Source organism: Cervus canadensis, chromosome 6, assembly GCF_019320065.1.
Source record: "Cervus canadensis isolate Bull #8, Minnesota chromosome 6, ASM1932006v1, whole genome shotgun sequence".
NCBI classification, from domain to species: Eukaryota; Metazoa; Chordata; class Mammalia; order Artiodactyla; family Cervidae; genus Cervus; species Cervus canadensis.
Window position 1 is genome coordinate 38,597,045 of NC_057391.1, and position 22,221 is coordinate 38,619,265.

The 22,221-nt window shown below is 38.2% G+C and overlaps 1 protein-coding gene across 4 annotated transcripts in view; it reads left to right on the forward strand.

Annotated features, from left to right (window-relative positions):
* The window catches only part of GANC (glucosidase alpha, neutral C), a 64,660-nt gene that overhangs the window by 19,992 nt on the left and 22,447 nt on the right, over positions 1 to 22,221 (forward strand). For 2 of the 4 annotated variants that reach the window (XM_043471567.1, XM_043471566.1), the window contains exons 7-16: positions 5,187 to 5,235; positions 7,241 to 7,307; positions 8,754 to 8,850; positions 10,142 to 10,322; positions 10,551 to 10,704; positions 14,199 to 14,434; positions 17,168 to 17,294; positions 18,170 to 18,249; positions 20,272 to 20,415; positions 21,902 to 21,998. In XM_043471567.1, coding sequence (XP_043327502.1) covers positions 5,187 to 5,235; positions 7,241 to 7,307; positions 8,754 to 8,850; positions 10,142 to 10,322; positions 10,551 to 10,704; positions 14,199 to 14,434; positions 17,168 to 17,294; positions 18,170 to 18,249; positions 20,272 to 20,415; positions 21,902 to 21,998 — 1,232 coding nt within the window. The remainder of the gene's footprint in view (positions 1 to 5,186; positions 5,236 to 7,240; positions 7,308 to 8,753; positions 8,851 to 10,141; positions 10,323 to 10,550; positions 10,705 to 14,198; positions 14,435 to 17,167; positions 17,295 to 18,169; positions 18,250 to 20,271; positions 20,416 to 21,901; positions 21,999 to 22,221) is intronic. The other 2 variants (XM_043471569.1, XM_043471570.1) reach the window with 2 other exon arrangements.

A 22,221-nucleotide genomic window follows, 5' to 3' on the forward strand; every position in this document is an offset into this window, starting at 1 on the left:
AGCATTCAACATAGTGATTTTTTCCTGAGTCTCAGCTAATTTCTGTTTTTAAAGTTTACTGTTAAAATTTTTATTTTATCACAGAAATGTGTTCATTATACACTAAATATAAAATATTGAAAAGAAGAAAAAATTAAAATACCCATAATCCTGCCACTCCTACTGTTAGTACCTTATGATTTTAATTCAGTTTACTTTTTTTGACTGAAATACTAACAGCATAATAAATCCCTGTGTGTCTGTTATTTATATTTTGTTGTTTATTTATATTAAAAATATTAACTTTAAAGCATTTTTCCTTTTAATAAACTCCTATTATTTTGTTTTAGGGGTGATTTCTAAGTTGGGCTTTTTAATAAAACCCAGTAAAGTCTCCCTCACCATTTGTCCTTTGAGTTACCTAGTTCCATGTTTGAAAGTAATCAATGTTTCCAGTTTTCTATGTATCCTTCTAGAGATAATTAATGCCTATACAGTAAAACTAATGTATTCTTTATTTTTTCCTTTCCTGACACAAATGATACACATTATTCTCTACCTCCCTTTTTTTTTCCTTTAGCAATGTGGTAGTTTCTAACTTCTTTAAAGCAGCTACATCATTTCTATTATATGGTTACACTATACGGCTTCATTGAGTAAATCTCTACTAGTGGACTTTAAAGTCATTTCTGATCTTGTTTTACAACTACTTACTTCATGACTAACCTTGTATGTGTGTCATTTTGCATACATGCAAATATATCCATAGACCAGAGTCATAGAAGTATAATTTCTGATCAAATGGTTGTACATCTGTTATTTTGATAAATGTTTCCAAATTGCCTCCCATACAGGTTGTGTACTAGTTTATATTTCTATCATTTTTATTTATGTTTGTGTTAGAAAAATTAGATTATCCACCTAGGGGAAAAAATTTAAGTTAGGTCTTAACCTCAAAACATTAGCAAAAATGAATTCCAGGACTTTCCTGGTGGTACAGTGAATAAGAGTCCACCTGCCAATGCAGGGGACACAGGTTTAATCCCTGGTCCGGGAAGATTCCACATGCCGTGGAGCAACTAAGCCCCTACACCACAGTTACTGAGCCTGCGCTCTAGAACCCATGAGCTACAACTAGTAAGCCAGTGAGCCATAACAACAGAAACCCATGCCTCTAGAGCCTGTGCTCCACAAGAAGAGAAGCCACCACAGTGAGAAGCTCACACACCACAACAAACAGCAGCCCCAGCATGCTGCAGCTAGAGAAAGCCCATTCACAGCAATGAAGATCAATTGCAGCCAAAAATTAAAAATAAATAATTTTAAAAAATAAAAATAAGAGAAAATATAGAATATTTTTAATTGTATTAGTGTGGTAGAAACTGAAGAGCTGTAAGGAAAAAGATGGATTTGATTACTTAGAAATTTTAAACTTTATTATAGCCACAAAAACAAAATACAAACAACAACAACAACAACAAAATCTTGAACAAATTGAAAAGGCAAGAATTTGCAATTTCCAGTTTGGCATGTGAGGAGCTCAGAAGTTGCCACAAACAAGAATGAAAAATCAAAAAATAAAATTATTCAAAAGATAATATAGTCTTAAATGTAAAATCTAAGACCATAAAACTTCTAGACAACAACATCAGAAAATCTTGATGACCTTGGATTAGGCAGAGGTCTTAGATATTACACCAAAAGCATGATCCACAAAAGAAGAAATATGGTTAAATGAACATAAACAAAAGTAAAAATGCCTGCACATTCAAAGACCATATGAAGAGAATGCAAAGATAAGTCATAGACTAAGGAAAAATATTTGTAAACGTATATATGATCAACAAGTTGTATGTATACTGTAGAAAGAACTCTCAAAATTTAACAGGAAAGTAATAGATTTAGACAGATATTTCACCAAAGATGTACAAGTGACAAATAAGCACTTGAAAAATATGTCCAATGCCATTTTTATTAGAGAATTACAAATTAAACCACAGTGACATACTACCACACATCTATTAAAATGGCTAAAGTTTAACAGGCCAACCATATTGTTAATGTAATTTGACCAAATAAAATTATGTCCTTCATAGGCAGGAGCTGATAAACTGATACTGGGCTTGGATATGTTAAAAAAAAAATTTTTTTTTCCCCTCTATAGACAGGATGAGCTGAAACCAGGGAAGAGTGAGTTCACTAGACAGGAGGAACATGGCTATTTGAAGTGAAAAATCAATCCACAGCATCATAATAAACAATTACGACTGATATGTATATTCACAACAAAATAATGTCACTACATCTAATGAACAGCACCAAAAAATATACATAGATGGACAAAAGTTCCCTGATATAAATGGTAGCCTAGACTTAATATTCTTGTGCATCCTTAGGAGTCATTCTTGGAGATTAGATTGAGATTGGTCTCTGGCAGAATGTTGTCCCCTGTCTATTGAACTTTCATGCTGCAAGAAGAGGTAAAAGCCTTATTCTAAGTGCAGACAAACTTTGTCCTTGTGTAATATCCTAAAGGGGAACCATAGTTTACATGCAATCTGGTGATCTTCTGCTGTGAAAAGTGTTTATATTGCCTCTTTCAATGTATTTGCTTGTTTTAGACACTTTGAACAAGGAAAGGAAAAATAAACAACCTCTGAACTCTGATCTTCCATTGCTTTTATACATTCCGATTGTGAAGTTGAGGGTCAGTCAGTTCAGTCGCTCAGTCGTGTCTGACTCTTTGCGACCCCATGAATCGCAGCACGCCAGGCCTCCCTGTCCATCACAAACTCCCGGAGTTTACTCACACTCATGCCCATCGAGTTGGTGATGCCATCTAGCCATCTCATCTTCTGTCGTCCCCTTCTCCTCCTGCCCCCAATCCCTCCCAGCATCAGGGTCTTTTCCAATGAGTTAGCTCTTCACATCAGGTGGTCAAAGTACTGGAGTTTCAGCTTCAGCATCAGTCCTTCCAATGACCACCCAGGACTGATCTCCTTTAGGATGGACTGATTGGATCTCCTTGCAGTCCAAGGGACTCTCAAGAGTCTTCTCCAACACCACAGTTCAAAAGCATCAATTTTTCGGTGCTCAGCTTTCTTCACAGTCCAACTCTCACATCCATACATGACCACTGGAAAAACCATGGCCTTGACCAGATGGACCTTTGTTGGCAAAGTAATTGTTAAGGATGTTCAAAAGCCCATGGGAAATTTATATGTCTTCAGAATATTGTGCCTATTCTAATATGATGAGCTTTTAAAACACTTTTCTTAGAACAAGAATCAATTTTTGTAATCGTATAGATACTCAGCTAATTCTGAATGCTGCTGATGGCATAACTATGTTTTTAAATCCAAAAATATATTCTTGTGTGCTACATTAAGATGCTATTTTATATAATAAAGATTGTTTTCTTTTTTACTGACTCATTTCAAAGAGAAAGAATTTTACTTGTAAGTAAGCTGTTTTTTCCTCCTAAATATCACAAAACAATTCTTTTTTCCTCCAATAAATTATAGAGCATTATGATCTTTTAAAAAAGAAAATAGAATAGTTTTATTAATTTCAGAAAGAGCTTACTTCAAAACAGGGGAAGTTGTTAGGGATAAAGAATGCCATTACATAATGATAAAGGGGTCAATTCCCTGAGAAAACAACAATCCTTAATGTGTATGTGCCTAACAACAGAGTATCAAAATACTTAAGGCAAGAATATAGAACTGCAAAGAGAAATAGATGAATCCACTATTATAATTGGGCTTCCCTGGTGGCTCAGCTGGTAAAGAATCCACCTGTAATGCAGGAGACCTGTGTTCAATCCCTGGGTTGGAAAGATCTCCTGGAGAAGTGAATGGCTACCCACTCCAATATTCTGGCCTGGAGAATTCTGTGGACTGTATAGTCCATGGGGTCGCAAAGAGTTGAACATGACTGAGTGACTTTCACTCACTATTATAATTAGAGACCTTAACACACTTCCATCAGGAATGGACAGAGCCATCAGAGAGAAAATCAGTAAGGACATATTCTAATTCAAAAGCACCATCAATCAACTGGATATAATTGACATCCATAGTCTCCTTCATACAACAACAGTAGAATACACATTCTTCTTAAACTCACATGGAACATTCACCAAGACCATATTTTGTGTCATAAAACACACCTTAAGAAATTTAAACAAATAGAAATCATACTGTGCCAGCATGATTTGCATTAATTTAATGCAATTAAAGTAGAATTCAACAACAGAAAGCTGGAAAATTCCAAAATACTTGAAGATTAAGCAACATGCTTCTTAGTAGCACAAAGAAGAAATCTAAAACAAAGAATATTTCAAACTAAAAGAAAATTAAAATACAACTTATCAAAATTTGTAGGCTGCAGCAAAAGCAGTACTGAAGAGTGAAATCTGTAGCATTGAATGCAAATATTAGGGAGACAGACGCATTTGAAGAGAGGCACAGAGGAACTCCAGAGGAGCAAGTAATTTCTGTTGTTTATGCTCACTAGTGGGTTCATAGTCGTTCACTTTAGTATTAGTCTTTAAACTCTGCACATACATTACATACCTTCTATATGTATGCTGCATTTTACACTAAAGAAAAGATTATTGTATAATGAGTATAAATAGATAATTTACAGATTATAAATAACCATTTAATGTATAAAAAGGTAGTCTGCTTCACTTATGGTATAAATTCAATTTGAAATGCATTATCTTTTCTAAAATTTTAGATTGTCAAAGAGTTTTAAAAAATCCATAAAGTCTAGTATTGTTAAGAATGGGAAGAAATGAGCCCTCAAATACAACTAATAGATGTTAGAGTAAGTTGTCACAATCATCCTGGAAGATGGTGCATCATGTTGCTCCATACTAGGGTAATACTGCATAAGAGGAACTGTGTTTTATCTTGCTTATGTTAGTATTATGAGCATGTATTACAATAAAAAACTGATTAATGTATTTTTAAAAGAGTTAACAAGAAAATTAAAATCTGTCTACATTTGTATAAGATATCAAGCTCTTGGTAATGTTCACCATAAATGTTTAATTTTGTAAACTTCTTTTTATAATGATATTATTTTTAGTAAGTTAAAGGATGTAACGTATGGGGTCTCAAAAGTTGGAAATGAAAATCTTTTATCATTGAGCAAATTGTCAGTCCTGCCATGAGTGACACAGCTTTTTTACATTACAACAGAGCTACCAAGAAAAATGAGGAGGATGCATCAATTGATACCACTCAGGTAATCTACATAGAGCAATTTATCTTTTTAAAATCTTTCCCACTATTATCATCATTATACAAATATAGTGGGTCTGTTCTTCCCTTATACAGATGGGTAGTTGGTCAATGCTCTACTATATATAAATGGGACCTCCTGTAGGCCAGGCACTGTTCAAGGAGTTGGTGGTATATCATCGAACTAATCTAATTCCCTCATTATCATGGAGCTTACATTCTTCCAAGTCACATTAACCTTTTTGTACTTTAAGAACAAGGAAAAACTGTGGAAAGGTCTTCAGCAGAGATCCATGGTCTGATTTCTGTCTAAAAGATTATTTTCGCTGAGTTCCGGAGAATGGACATTCTGGAAACGTCTTCATCCAAAGCCACATGCATCTTCAAAGGGTCTCTAACAGTAGCTATGGTCATCAGGAAGGTGAAAAACATTTCCAGTTTAATAAGACAAATGCTTCTTCCTCTTGAGAACTGACCAATACTGACCCTTAAGAACAACTAACATGGTTATTGTGCCTTACACAGCTTTGCACTAATACACTAGACCAGCTTTGGGGAGAGCTCTAGTCAGATAGCTTAGGTAGTGGTTTTGAGTCAAACACCCCATTACAAGAATCTAATGAAAGCTATGAACCATCTCTGTAGAAAAAAAAAATTTTTTTTCATACTATTTCAGGGAGTTCACAAACTTTAAAACCTATCTGACCTCAGGATGATAATCCCTGCATCAAGAATTCAGGCGTGATTTTAAAGAACCCAACACACAACACACAGACTCACTTTACAGAGGCTTTCATTATAAAGAAACAACCTAGAAACAGGAAAATAGCTCATTTTTAAAAAAGAAATGTGCTTTTTATATACACACACAGTTCTTTTAAAACTTCTCATTTTGCCAGAGAAAAAGAGACTTCTGTAAAGCTAGGACATTGATAGCTCTAGATCAGAAGATTGCAAACCTGAGCAATCACCGTCCCAGGTGACCTCTCCCCCCAGCATAGGAACACCGCCAGTAGTCTGGCTAATTGAAGCTGGTGAGAGAAAGTGCTCGTCTCAGCCAAAAATCTTTGCTTAGAGTCTCTCAAAGGAGACCCAGGTTATTTGACTCTAAATGTTTTGCTTTACCTACATAAAAACTACATTTTTCAAAGTGCTTTCCCATCATTTTGGCTCTTGTAAAGATATTCATGTCAAATGGTGTGACAGTTCCTAAACAATTAAACATAGAATTACAATATGATCCAGCAATTACATTTATGGATATATATCCAGAAGTAAAAGCGGGGCTCAAACAGATATTTGTATACCTATGTTCATAGCAGAATAGTATTCACAGTAGCCCAAAGGTAGAAGCAATCCAGCAATCCAAGAGTCATTGACTGATGAATGCACACACAAAATGAGGTATGTACACACAGTGGAATATTATTCAGCCTTAAAAAGGAAGGCAGTTCTGACATATGCTACAAAATGGATGAATCTTGAAGATATTATACTAAGTGAAATAAGCCAGTCACAGAAGGACAAATACAGTATGATTCTATTTATACGGGTTATCTAGAGTTGTCAAATTCATAAAGACAGGAGCTAGAAAAGTGGTTGTCAGGAGCTGGGGGGAGGGGAGATGGGGCGTTACTGTTAATGGTTGAAGTGGTTCAGTTTGGAAGGATGTAAAAGTTCTGGAGAACGGAATGTGATGTTGGTTGCACAATAATGTGAATGTACTTAATGCCACTTAAAAGTGGTTAAAATGGTAAGTTTTAAGTTATATATATTTTACCACAATAAAAAATATATTCATGTTAGCTGTAGATCATAAGGATGATTAATGGCGTTTATATAGAACACAGATCTAATTTAATATATTGATATCACAAATTGGTCTTTTAAAAGATGAGCTCATTTCCTCAGTCTAGTATTCTAATCAGATAAATGTGCTATTGTGGTAACCACATGTGTTGCAATATATAGCCTTAGTTTGCTATCTTTTTCCTTTTTTGTGCCAACAGGAAAATCAAGAGGAACTGGGCCTGTGGGAGGAGAAATTTGAAAATTTTGTGGATGTCAAAGTTAATGGTATAATTAAAATTGGTGTGGTGTTCTTTCCAAAACAGTTCTTTCCAAAATAGCCAAAAGTTTCTATCTAAAAGTCCCTTGAGCTTTGGCCCCTAAACACCTGACTTCTGTAAGGTGAACAGAAATCTCATATTTGGGACCACTATTCTTCAGTAATGCATTGCAACAGAGAAATAGCTTATGACTTGTGGGGAGTGTAAGAGAAATATAGGCCTCATGAAGCTTCTGGTCTCATAGAGGGACCTAGGTCAGTATATTGCTTGCACTCTTCAGTGAATCAATTGCAAATTCTACATTCTGTTTTTATGAGAGTCAAGTGATGAGAAACCCAGCTCATTAGCTCCAACATTTCAAGCCAGTGGTTCTCAGCCTTTTCCAGGCCTCCCCACTATTCATGTGAGTGTTGAGTGACCATCTATGACATTTCTCACTACACTTAGTGGTGAGGGGGGACTTAGGGAATGTAGGTGGCAGGGAGGGAATTTGTCTCTTTAGGAGATAACTTTTCAAATACTTGGGGCTTGTTTAGTGGGAAAAAATACTCACTTTTCTTCTTCCTCCCTACCCTGTAGAATAACAGACCTTCTCTTAACTCCTTGAGAATCTCTGATCTAGCATCTATTTCTATAGCCTAGTATAATGATCAGGATGACAGTGTAGCCCAAAGTTATAAATAGGGGAACCCTAAGGCTCTCCCTTATGTAACACTATAGTCCTTTCTGTATCTTATCTATAGCAACCCCTTTCCATAAACTCCTCCAAATAAGGACCGTTTGATGTCAAATACTTTTACCCAAGAGTAAATTTAAATCAGTGTTCTCTCTCCTAGTTACTTTCATTTTTCCCATATCTCTAAAATAATTGTTAAATGAAGGACTTTGTCTTTGGTTAAAAGAAATTTTTATGTCTACAGTCACAGGGAAGGGGGTGTATATTGAGGAGCTAGGAAAGGTACTCCTGGTGCCCTTGACCTCACAGTTCTGTATGCAGTAAGAATGAACAATCAGGCAGAAGACACCCAGTCTTTCATCTGGCAAGCATTAAAAGTGCTCACTACCCTCTTCTTCCTAAAGCAAACAAGTATGCAATATAGTTCAGGAAAATTTAGGGAAAAAAATCTAAAACTTTGTAATCATATTTTACAGATAGAAAAGAAATACACTGTAAATGTGGGAAAAATTGGTTTTCTGCTACACAGAGAACTGTAGCACACAGCTAAGAAAACTAACTAATAAGTGACCAGAACTTTGCTTTGTGCATTTTTTGTATCCCCACAACACCTGAATACAACAAAGTACAGAGAGTCAGCATATGTGATTGATCAGGGCCAGCTCAGGTCTCTTGATCCATAGTCCAGTCATCTTGCTATTCTTATAGTTAACTGAATCTCATTAATTGATTGTCCCATTGAGAAGCAAAACTCAGTCACTCCCCTGGTCCCTGCAGGTCCTGCCTCCATTGGTTTGGATTTCTCTTTGCATGGTTTTGAGCATCTCTATGGAATCCCGCAACATGCTGAATCACACCAACTTAAAAACACAAGGTAAAGTGAAAAGAATTCTTACAGGAAGCTCTGGTTTCTGGACTGGAAAAGTTTGAAAAGAAAATATGTGCGATAACTGAGTCAGTGCTAATATGTGCCTGGTCTTTCCCTCTTTGATATTGCTTATAGATCTTTAAGAATTTCCCTTTAATGATCACTCAGAGCAATGGTTTTCAATTTTTATTTTGTTTTTCAGCAAAAGTTAGACAATTATAAAAACTGTAATGCTGAACTTAATAGTATAGAAGACATAAAAACATGGAGCTGAGTGACTGAGCATGCACACACTCATGGTTGAAGTAGCAGGAAGATCTTCGTTACATTATCTTCCCGGGTTTTGCTTTTGTCTTTCAGTTCCTTTCTGGGGAACCCTGGGAAATATACTGTGAAGATCAGTGACCTTGAAAAAGGCTTTTACTAAAAAAGGACAGTGAGCTAGAGTGGAAAAGTGTGGCATCTCATATCACTTTGGATTCCCTTGGGGAGATTATTTCCAACTAACACCATTGACCAAAAAATACCAGAGGTATCAGACGAAGAGGTAGCAGAACTGAAAGAGTCTGGTCAAATTTGCCAGGTTCAGATGCTGTTTAGATGATAGGTAGACATAGTGACAAGTGAATCAGAAACTGTTGCTCTCACACCAACCATGCTTCCTACCTCAATTCAGTTCCTAATCTTTCCTTATTCAGCACTGTGGGGGCATGTTAGGACACTATCATTTTGTTTTAGTGACAGAGAAATACTCACCAAATCTGTCAATTTAGTTTTTGCATGCTACTATGGAAGATTCATAGGAAACGGTCCTCACCTCACAAGAGATACTCAGAAAAGATATTTAAGATATGAGATACACATGCCAATAGTAGCATGAAGAAATGCCAAAGGAATCAAAGGAGGAGGATCATATTCAGCCAGATTGAGTCAGGAAACCTTTAGAGAAGTGGTCAAGAGTTGAGCTTTGAAAGATGTATAGGACCCAAGTCTTTGCAGGGGATGTAAGTAAGTGTTAGTCGCTCAGTCGTGCCTGATTCTTTGCAACCCCATGAACTGCAGCCTACAAGGCTCCTCTGTCCATGAGATTTTCCAGGCAAGGATACTGAAGTGGGTCACCATCTCCTTCTCCAGGGGATCTTCCCAACCCAGGGATCAAACCTGGGTCTCCTGCACTGCAGCCAGGTTCTTTACTGACTGAGCTACAAGGGAAGCTTTGCAGGGGAGAATGGAGCTATAATATTCATTAATAATGTATACATGATGGTCATTTGTAATCCTTCTTTGTATGTTTCAGTGATGGTGATGCTTACCGTCTTTATAACCTAGATGTCTATGGATATAAAATACATGACAAAATGGGCATTTATGGTTCAGTGCCTTATCTCCTGGCCCACAAACTGGGCAGAACTCTAGGCATTTTTTGGCTAAATGCCTCAGAAACACTAGTGGAGATCAAAACAGAACCTGCTGTAAAGGTGAGCTATGGATCATGACTGCATACCATAATTATAGAAGAGACAAAACTAGTGAAATCTAATCATAGTTCAGGGATTTCTAGTGGCAGTCCCCTGCCACTAGAGTCTTTACAGTATAACTAGTGAAGGCTATTGGTATATACAAAGGAACAGACCGTTACACACATATGGGTGGGTCTTGTGGGTTAGAGGGACATTTTTCAGACTTTCATTCCATTCCTTTTTCAGTACACACTGACCCAGATGGGCCCAGTTGCTGCTAAACAAAAGGTCGGGTCTCGAACTGATGTGCACTGGATGTCAGAGAGTGGAATCATTGATGTTTTTCTGTTGACAGGACCTACTCCTTCTGATGTCTTCAAGCAGTATTCATACCTTACAGGTACTTGCATGTGGAAATGCCAGTTTCTTGTTCCATTGTATTTCCTCTAAACTGTGTAGAATCACTGTAAATTAACATTTGTAGCACATGATATAGCATTTATAAACAACTTACCCAAGCTTTTTAAGAAGCAAGCATTTATCCTTCCACTTTCATCCCATTCAGCATCTCATCCCATTCCCTTTAACCAGTGGAATGATTAAACATTCCACTGGGGCTGGTAATCTCCACACTCTAGTCACTAATGTTCACCCATCTGCCTTCCTTGGAGCCTTAAAGGCTCCTAGGCTTTCTTTACCTTTAACCCCTTTAATCCCTGAGCTTTCTCTACCTTTATTTCAGGTAACCAGTATCCCAATCTGAACTTTTATATGTTCTCTTCTCCATTAAAATGTACCACTGGGATTAGCACTAAAGCATTTTTATCTTTAAAAGATATGAGATCATTTTGATTAACGCAAAAAAGCATTTGACAAAATCTAACACTATTTCATGATAAAAACATTCAGAAGACTAGGAGTAACAAGAAGCTTCCTCCACATGATAAAAGGCATTTATGAAAAATTCACAGCTATCCTCATACTCAATTCTGAAAGACTGCAAGGTTTCCCCTAAGATCAGAAACCAGATGAGGTTTCCCACTTTCACCACTGCTACTGAACATTGTAGTTGAAGTTCCAGCCAGAGAAATTAGGCAAGAAAAAGAAATAGAAACCATCCAACTTTGAAAGGAAAATGTAAGATTATCTCTATTCACAGACAATGTGATACTATATGATATAAAACCCCAAAGAATACACATGCACACACACACAATTAACCTAAGTTGCATGGTACATGATCAGCACACAAAATTGGTTGTGTTTCTATACACCAGGAATGAACAATATAAAAATGAAATTGAGAAGACAATTCCATTTACAGTAACATCCAAAAGAATAAAATACCCAGGAATAAACTTAACCAAGGAGGTGAAAGACCTGTATGCCAAAAACTACAAAAAAAAAGAAAAGAGAAAACCTGAACTAAAGAAGGCCAAGATACATAAGAAGAAATCCCATGTTCATGGATTGGAAGATTTAATATTATTAAGATGGCAATCCTACTGAAAGCAATCTATAGGTTTTACAATCCCTGACAAAATCCAATGTCATTTTTAAGTAATAGAAAAAATGATCTTCAAATTCATATGGAATTTCAAAGAGCCTGAGTAGCCAAAAATCCTGAAATAAAACTAATTTCAAAACTTATTGCAATGTTAAAGTAATCCAAACAGTGCAGTACTGGCATAAGGATAGACGTATAAGCCAATGGAATAAAATTGAGAGTCTAAAAATAAACCCATAGATCTTTGGCCTATTGATTTTCAATAAATGTTCAAGACCATTCAGTGGAGAAATAATTATGTCTTAACCACATGTACTGGGACAACTGGATATCAACATGCAAAAGAATGAAGGTGGACCCTTATCTCACACCATATACAAAAAATTAACTCAAAATTGATTGATGAAATGAATATAAGAACTAAAGTCATAGAACTCTTATAAGAAAACAGGTAAATCATGACCTTGAATTTGGCAACAGATTCTTAGCTATGACATCAAAATCATGAGCAACAGAAGAAAAAAACAGATAAGTTGGACCTTTTTTTTTTTCCAGCTGTGCCACTTGACATGTGGGGTCTTTGTTCCTCAACGAGGGATCTAACCCACACCCTCTGCAGTGGAAGTAGGGAGTCTCAACTGCCAGACCACCAGGGGAGTTGCAAGTTGGGCTTCTTTAAAACTAAAAACTATTGCGAGTCAAAGAACATTATCAAGAAGGTGAAAAGCCAACCTGTAGAATGGGAGAAAATATTTGCAAATCATGTATATGATAAGGATCTAGTATCCTGAATATATAAAGAACTCTTATAACTCAACAGCAAAAAGGAACCATCTAATTGAACAGTCTAATGAACCAAGGGCTTAAATAGACATTTCTCAAAAGAAGATGTACAAATGGATTAACGAGCACCTGAAAAGAAGCTCAACAGCATTAGGTAAATTAAAACTGCAATGAGATACTGCTTCAAACCCACTGGGATGGCTAAATCAGAAAAGAAGAGAGAGAGAGAGATAATAGTAAGTGCTGGTGAGTATGTGGAGAAATTAGAAACTCATACGTTACTGGTTGGAACATAATATGGTTCAGCTGCTGTGGAAACAGTTTGGCAGTTCCTCAAAAAGCTAAACATAGAATTACCATATGACCCAGCATGATGACTAATTTTGTGTGTCAAGCCATGGTGCCGAGATATTTGGCTAAACACTAGTCTAGATGTCACTAAGAAGTTATTTTTTAGATGAGATTAAGAATTAAATCCGTAGACTATGAGTAAAGCAGACTCACACTCTGTAATGTGAGTGGGTTTCATCCAGTCAGTTGAAAACCTTGAGAAAAAAGCCCCCCTAAAGAGGGGCTTCTCCGGTGACTCAGCAGTAAAAGAATTTGCCTGCAGTGCAAGAAACACAGGAGACACAGGTTCAATCCCTGGGTTGGGAAGATACCCTGTAGGAGAAAATAGCAACGCACTCCAATATTCTTGCCTGGAGAATCCCATGAACAGAGGAGCCTTGCAGGCTACAGTCCATAGGGTCGTAAAGACGACACAACCGAGCGACTGAGCACACACATCCCCTAAAGTAAAAGGAATCTGCCTTGAGACTGTCTTTGTACTCAAGCTGCAACTTCAGCCCTTCCTGGGTCTCCAGGCTGGCCTACCTGCAGAATCCAAAGCTACGAGCCCCTACAATCACATGCACCAGTTCCTTAAGATCAGTCAGTCATTTTCTTTCTCTGTATATGTATCAATACGTATATAATATACACATATCCTTTTGATTCTGTTTCTCTACAGAACCCTAACTAATTCATCCAGCAGTTCCACTCCTAGATATATACTTGAACTGAATGGAAACTGAACAGATACTTTTATGCCAAAGATCTCTACAGCATTATTTACCAGAGCCCAAAAGTGGAAATATGCTAAGTGCTCATCAAAAATGAATGGATAAACATGGTCTTCCTGGTAGTACAGTGGATAAGAATTCACCTCCCAGTGCAACAGACATGAATTCTATCTCCAGAAAGACTCCACATGCTGCAGAGCAACTAAAGCCTGCATGCCACAACTACTGAAACCTGTGCATCTAGAGTCTGTGCTCTGCAACAAGAGAAGCCACCGCAATGAGAAGCCCATGCACTGCAACGAAGAGTAGCCTCCACTCACCACAACTAGAGAAAGCCCTTGTGCAGCAACGAAGACCCAGCGCAACCAAAAATAAGCTAATTAATTTTTTAAAAAGATGAATGGATAAACAAAATGCTTTCTTCTTGATGCCCTAAGTGCAAGACTCAGTGCTTAGACCTTGTAGATTCAGGAAACACTTATCAAATGTACAGTTAACATTGTGGTGGTACCTGGCTCAGTTGTCATCTCCCCCTTTTAGGCACACAAGCCATGCCCCCTCTCTTTTCTCTGGGGTACCATCAATGCCGCTGGAACTATGAAGATGAGCAGGATGTAAAGGCAGTGGATGCAGGATTTGATGAACATAACATTCCTTATGACGTCATGTGGCTGGACATAGAGCACACAGAGGGCAAGAGGTACTTCACCTGGGACAAGAAAAGATTCCCAAACCCCAAAAGGATGCAAGATCTGCTCAGAAGCAAAAAACGTAAGGTAAAATAAGCCCGTGGGCTTCCCAGGTGGCACAAGTGGTAAAGAACCCGCCTGCCAACGTAGGAGATGTAAGAGACGCAGGTTTGTTCCCTGGGCTAGAAAGATCCCCTGGAGGAAGGCATGGCAATCCACTCCAGTATCCTTGCCTGGAGAATCCCATGGACAGAGGAGCCTAGCAGGCTACAGTCCACGGGGTCGCAAAAAGCTGCACACAACTGATGTGACTTAGCATTCGTGTACGCACAAGACAGCATTCTGAACCTCTTCATTGCAGAGCATTTAAAAATGTTTAAGTTGCCTTAGCACATTAGTGAACGAGAACCATCTTGTAAAAAAAAGGCCGGAAAATAGTACTTTCAAGTGTAACTGTAATTGTGATCATAGAAAAGCTTTTGTGAAAAGGTAATAACGCTATCCATCCCTGCCTTAGTGGGTCTAGGTCCCCATAAGGATGAAGGGGCCTACCATTCAGTTCCACTCACTGTGACCAGCGTGTACTAATGTGATGGGTGCACCTCACACAAAATTTGATGTCAAGATTGATGATATCACACTAGCACCAAAAGGGTATGAAAATGTTAATTAATCCCATAGGCATTTTAGGGGTGCAGAGCTGCTCCCAAGCACCTCTGAAAATGGCCTAAGAGAGCTGGGAAAGGAGACCAGCTCAGGTTTTAAGGTGGTTACAGTGTTGAACTAGGGCTCGTGTGGTTTGAACTTCTTGTTGGCCCCAAAGAAGGAAGCATCAGGGCTTTGTCAGCATGCAAGGTGGGGGCAGAAGGGTAAAGGGGCCTGAAGATGTGGTGGGGCTTGAAGCTCTTAACAGTCAGTCAGAAATGGAGTCAGATTCTTTTAGTACACTATTTTTCCTGCATGCTTCCCTGATGGACTCTACCTGTCCCTGTGGCCAAGGAAAAAACTAAAATAGAAAACAAGGACAAGGAGACGGCAGGTGTGGTGGTGGTGGTGGTCATGACAATAATGAAGAGAGTGAAGGAGAAAAAAAACAGAGGAAAAAGGGAAGAATCCCGTATGCATCTCATGAACAGATCCCTCAGTCCCTATCCGTGAAATTCAAGTTGCCTTTTTAACCCATTCTATTGCTCCCCAGGCCTTTTACAAGTGTTCAAAGCCAATGCTGTTAACTCTTAATCTTCCAATTAATAAACATTTATTGGTGTTTATTATGGAAGCAGCCCAAAAGCTAACTGACAGATGAGTGGATAAAGGAAATGTGGTGTATACACATAATACAAAATTTCTCAGCCTTTGAAAGGGAGGCCGTTTGGATACATGCTACTACAACATGAATGAACTTTGAGGACATTATGCTGAGTGTAATAAGCCCATCACAAAAAGACAAATACTATATGATTTCAGTAATCTGTAATATCTAAAGCAGTCAAAATCATAGCGACAGAAAGGAAAAGGGTAGTTGTCAAGGGCTAGAGAGGAGGTGGCAATGGGAAGTTGTTTTTAATGGGTATAGAGTTTCAGTTTTACAAGATGAAAAGAGTTGTAGACATTGACTGTACAACATTGTGAATGCACCGTTGAACTGCAAGGTCTCCTATGTCTCCTGCATTGCAGGCAGATTCTTTATCTGCACGCTTAAAACTGGTTAAGATAGTGAATTTTATGTTATGTATATCTTACCACATTTTAATATTTTTAAAGTTTTTTAGCATGGAGAATTAAACATCAGTGTATAGAGTAGATTTTAACAGACATGAAGGATGATTATTATAAGATTATTCTAGCCAAATAGATGGTTTTCAGGCCCTCGAGTAGGGGAGAGTGATGGTATTAGAAGGGCAAGGAGAGATGCTAAAGATGCTAAAGACCTGGGGCTCTGATCATAGCTCTTTTCAAACCTCCTTCCTAAATGCTTCCCTGGTGGCTCAGATGGTAAAGAATCTGCCTGCAATGCAGGAAACCTGGATTTGATCCCTGGGTCAGGAAGATGCCTTGGAGAAGGGAATGACAACCATTCTAGTATTCTTGTCTGAAAAATCCCATGGACAGTGGAGCCTGGTGGGCTAAAGTCCATGGAGTCACAAAGAGTTGAACATGAATGAGCAATTAACACTCCACTACTTCCTAAATATGGCTGTACCATTGGATTTTGGGGGGTTTTGTTTGTTTTTAATAATTCTCTTTTCTTTAATGTTTGCTTTTGTGTTATCTTAGCCTCTTAGGTATCCAGGGAGCAGAGACCTTGCCTACTTAATCCTTATGTGAAGCACTCAGCACCACAGAGAGAGAATCTTAATAAATGTGATCTTTAGAACATGTATTAGAGGGACAGTAATTACTGTGAAAAAGAATAAACCTGGTTTTGATATCAAGTTATATTCCCATGAGCACATAAAAGGTGATAGGATTTTACTGGTGTCAGTAATAGTAGTTGTTATGGGCTTCCCTGATGGCTGGGCAGATAAAGAATCCACCTGAATGCAGGAGACACAGGAGACGCAGGTTCAATCCCTGGGTCGGGAAGATCCCCTGAAGAAGGGAATAGTAACCACTCCAGTATTCTTGCCTGAAATATCCCATGGACAGAGGAGCCTGGTGGGCTACAGTCTAATGGGTTGCAAAGAGTCAGACATGACTGAGTGACTAAGCACAGCACAGTTGTTTTGAGTATGTGAACTCCAAAACTATGATGAAAACATATAAATGAACATATGACTTACATGAAACTGAGATCTTTAACCTTTTATGTTCTGACAGCTTGTGGTCATTAGTGACCCCCACATCAAGATTGATCCCAACTACTCAGTGTATGCTAAGGCCAAAGAACAGGGCTTCTTTGTGAAGAATCATGAAGGAGGAGACTTTGAAGGTGTATGCTGGCCTGGTAAGATGTCATTTTTTTCACCTGATATCCACTGTTTAGCCCCAATTAATGAAGGCTGCATTAATTTCTTATAGATGTCACATGCTATATTTTAGGTGCCTTTCCTTAAAGGTATTATCATCTTTTATATCTTTCATCTAACACCTGGTATGATGTTCTTTATATACATTTAAAAGTCAGTGAATGATTGAAAAATAAATAAGCAAACCTCAGTGACATGCTGTTTCCCTTAGCAAATAAAAATTAAAAGCCAGAGAACTAGAACAGGAGGAGAAGAAGAAGAAAGAAGAGTCCTGCATGTCTCTCCCTGTGCTTCTTTGCCTCAACAGCCCATAGCTTTGACTTGCCAGCCTTTCATGAGTGATCTCAGCTGCCCCTGACAACTCTGAAGCCTTCATTTCAGAAATCATTAATTTAAAGCCTTGGTAGAAACTCCTCACAGACAAAAGGGAATTACCAGTCTATCATCTGATAGCACTCTATCACAAATTCACACACAGTGGAGAAAGCCCATGCATTCCTCTTTTCCCTGTATCACTTATAAACACGTCTCTGCCCTCCTTCAGAACAAAAGGTTCACTCCAGGATATCCACCATAATCCTTACTGGGACTGTCTGAGGCCATCAGTGAGGGACAGGCTCCATCCTGATGCTTGTTCGTTGGCATTCCCCTGCCCTCTGGGTCTGAGAGGACTAGTGATTGTCACTGGAGTTCAGCATTGCCTTCTTATTAGCTTCTCACCAGACTGTGCCTCTGTATCGGCTATCTTTTACGTTTGATGTAAGGCACTCATTCATTACCCAGCTTTCACATCTTACATCTTACCATGAGGACCACTGTTCCTAACAGGCTGTCTGCTCTTCTGCCTCTGCAGGTCTCTCCTCTTACCTGGATTTCTCCAACCCCAAAGTCAGAGAGTGGTATTCTAGTCTTTTCGCTTTCTCTGTTTATCAGGTTTGTTTTTATTCCTTTGCCCTTTCCTAGTTACCTGGAAGGATGAAGTAAGGAAAGAAGTGATTAAATAGAAGTACTCTGCTTCACTGAGTAGCTCCTGATAAATAATCCTTATATGAAGAGGCAGGGATGTCAACCACATATCAGACTTTGGTGGTGCCATATGAATGGCATATGAGGAGAGGCACCATATGAATTACCAAATGCACAAAAGCTGTGATTTTGACTTTCATTATGATAGACTGTATGATATATCAAATTACTTAATACTAGAGATTTATTATATTTTCAAATTGTAGAAATTTTTACTTTGTATGGTATTATTAAAAATGATAATGATATATGTGCAAGTTTCTTGCAGAGTATAACATGACATTAAAAGTAAGGTATAATAATAATTCTTAAAATCTTATAAAAATCACAGAGAAAACTGGAGAGGCCACATCTAGACAACTGTTTTCAACCAATGTTGGTAGTGATAAGAATGATAACTAATATAAATTGAGTACATGCTATGTGCCAAGCACTATGCTAATCACTTTGTGTGCATTATACCATTTCATCTTCACAATAACTCTTTGAAGTTGAATTGTAATTAACTCTAATTCCACAGATGAGAAAATCAAGGCATGGACAACTATAAAAATCTGCTAAATTCACCCATCTAATAAGTGGTAAATCCAAGATTTTAACTTAGGTCAACTGTCTCCCAAGCCTGGCTCTTAACCACTAACCTCTAGTTTCTGAGCATCCTGTATTAGGATATAGAAATAGGAGCTTCCCTGAGGTTAAGAATCTGCCTTGCAATGCAGGAGATGCGGGTTCCATCCCTGGTTGGGACCCACATGTTGTAAACCATCACGCCACAGCAAAAGATCTCACATGAGGCAGTGCAGATCCCGCGTGCTGCAACTAAGACCTGATGCAGCCAACTAAATAAATAGATGTTTGTTTTTTTTTTTAAAAAAAGAAGAGAACTTAGAGCAGGGATAAATAATAATTGGGCCAATCCAGTCATACACACTTGTTCCCCTATTGTCTATGGCTGCTGGCACATAACTATACCTGGACTGGGTTATTGAAAAAGAGGCCCTATGGCCTGCAAAGTTGAAAATATTTACAATCTGGCCCTTCCAGAAAAAGTTTGCCAGCCGCTGCCTTAGAGGGTGTTAAAGAACAGTCAAAGCAGCTAAATACTTGGAACCTATACAGCCTTGTTCATTCAAATATACGTGATTAGAAAGAATTTGAAGTAAAGAGTCAGAAAAAAAACATATAAGCCGAAAGACTACCATGTGGGGAAGGCAGCATATGTATTTTCTGGTATCCCAGAAGACAGCCTGGTCCCTGTGAGAGAATGTTACAAGGAACAAGACTTTCAGAAAACTTGGAATGAGCTGCCTGAGAGACTCCTGGTCATTGTAACTATTGAATAAAATGCTGAGAGACCAGGGATTTTTATAAAGGGACTACAGCACCATGTTAACTGGATGACTCAACAGCCCCTTCCCACTCTAAGTCAAACAATTCTCTGTAGGATACAAACTCTAGATCCTGCTGACAAATGGTACCTTAACTGTCAAACCCTTCATAGTACTAGAGGGAAGGCAGAATCTCTTCACAGACGGCTCTAACTGCCCCTAGTAAGAGCTGGAGCAGATGAGGGATGATGGAGAACCTGATTGTGAACGTTCACAACCTGTCCTGTAGGGGTTCTCCAGGAGGTCTCAGAATGGACTTGTGGGTGACGTGGGAATACAGCATAGCACTCTTTCATTCATCAGCAAGTATTTATTGAGAACCCTCTGCCATTCAGGTTGTTCTAGGTATTTGGAATTTATCAGTGAACAAAACAGACAAAATTCCTTGCTCTGTGGAACTTTTATTCCAGCAGATGACAGAGCATAGATAATAAATATAATAAATAATAAGGTAAATGGAGTAGGAAAGAGGAATAGGGCCGGCTGTCATAATAACCTTGTCTCTATAGGAGTTTTATCATGATCAAGATTGACTTCCTAGGGATCTACTGACATCCTCTACATATGGAACGACATGAATGAGCCCTCTGTCTTTAAAGGCCCGGAGCAAACCATGCAGAAGAATGCCATTCATCACGGCAACTGGGAGCACCGGGAACTTCACAACATCTATGGCTTTTATCAGGTAAGACATCTAAAAAGCAGCCGCCTGGATCCACAGGCCCTACCTTTGGGGCTGAAAGTCATTTGCTTTGTAACAGCCATGCTATACTGTTCATTTCTCTTTGTGTGTCTTTTCTGTCAACTGTAATAGGTCTTATCAGGTTGTAGCCAATATAAAACAGTATTTCTCCCTTTGCATCTTTTCCTTCTATAATGAACCTGATTGATTAATTTATAGATATTGTGAAATTAATGATAACATAGAAACATCTTCCTTGACAGTAGCCGTTAGTAAGGAGCATTAGATAATCCTTCAAACCTTTTACTGAAGTAGGCTGTGCATAAATACACCAAAGACAAAACAAATTTTTAAAAATTTCACAAATGTCTAAATACAGCAAGTCTTATGTTCATACCAGTGAAGTAAGATTTAGAACACAGAGGCACAATTTCAGTCTGTGTACTTTCTAAATGTAGAAGGCCTTCCTTAAGTACTTAGCCTTCTCAATGGAAGGTGGTAGAATTGCCTTCCATTTGCCAGTCACATTCAAAAACCTTTGCAGTCACTTGCCCTAATTTATATTTGTGGTTCTTTGTTATCTTCAGAGTGTAACGGTGTTCCTGTGACCCTCCCACCAATTGCTGTTTTCCAGTGGGAGCTGCTGGCTACATATGGCATGGTTTCCAGATAGTATCAGTTTACTTCTGTATACAGCCTCTTGCTATAACTGTAAACTACGTTATAGTTGGAGAATTTTCTTATGTAGGCCAGAGCCAGTCACTTAACCTCTCCGAAGCTCAGTTTTTTTCCATTAACGAAAACTTATCTCAGAGGTTGTTGTGTAAATTATAAGAGAAAAATCTTATAAAAATACCTATAATAATACGCACCAAATAAATTCTCTTTTATTATTTACCACTATTTCATTGCTATTTTTCAATTTTTATTTATTTATTTTTTTGACTGCACTGAGTCTTAGTTGCTGCTCAGGCTTTTCTCTAGTTGCGGCAAGCAGGAGCTGCTCTGTCGTTGCAGTGTGCAGGCTTCTCGTTGAAGTTGCTCCTCTTGTGGAACATGGGCTCTAGGGCACCCGAGCTCAGTAGCTGCAGCTCCCGGGCTCTAGAGTACAGACTCAGTAATTGTGGCGCACAGGCTTAGTTGCTCCTCAGCATGTGGGATCTTGCCAGACCAGAGATCTAACCTGTGTCTCCTGCATTGGCAGGCAGAGTCTTTACCTCTGAGCCACCAGGGAAGCCCCTGTTTCATGGCTATTTTAATCAAAGAAATTGTTTCACTCTTTTAATAGGGAAATTTAGAGCAGTTTCATTACATCATGAAAATTATTTGGAAGATTTTTTTTTAATATTTTCCATTTCATGTTCCCACCTATTACTTTTTGCACATGAAATAGCTTATTGGTGATGTCTGCACAATGCCATAATTCAGTCATCTATTTGAAATTTTTCTTTTTTTTTTTATTTGAAATTTTTCTTTTTTGACATCATAGCAAATGGCCACTACAGAAGGACTGATCCAGCGATCTAAAGGAAAGGAGAGACCCTTTGTTCTTACACGTTCATTCTTTGCTGGATCACAAAAATATGGTAAGGACTGGCTCATAATGTCATACTTAAAAACACAAGCTAGCAGCCTGTCTCTTTTGACCATATATGGTATATGGTGCAACTCTGTTGATACTTTCCTTTTCAGTAGATCAGCCTTAGATTGTAGAGAGTGATGTGCCCTGAAATATTTATTTTGTCCTGAGACAGAGTAAACCAATTTTAATAAAGTTTAGTTACTTGTTTCCCATGGAAGAACTTCCCT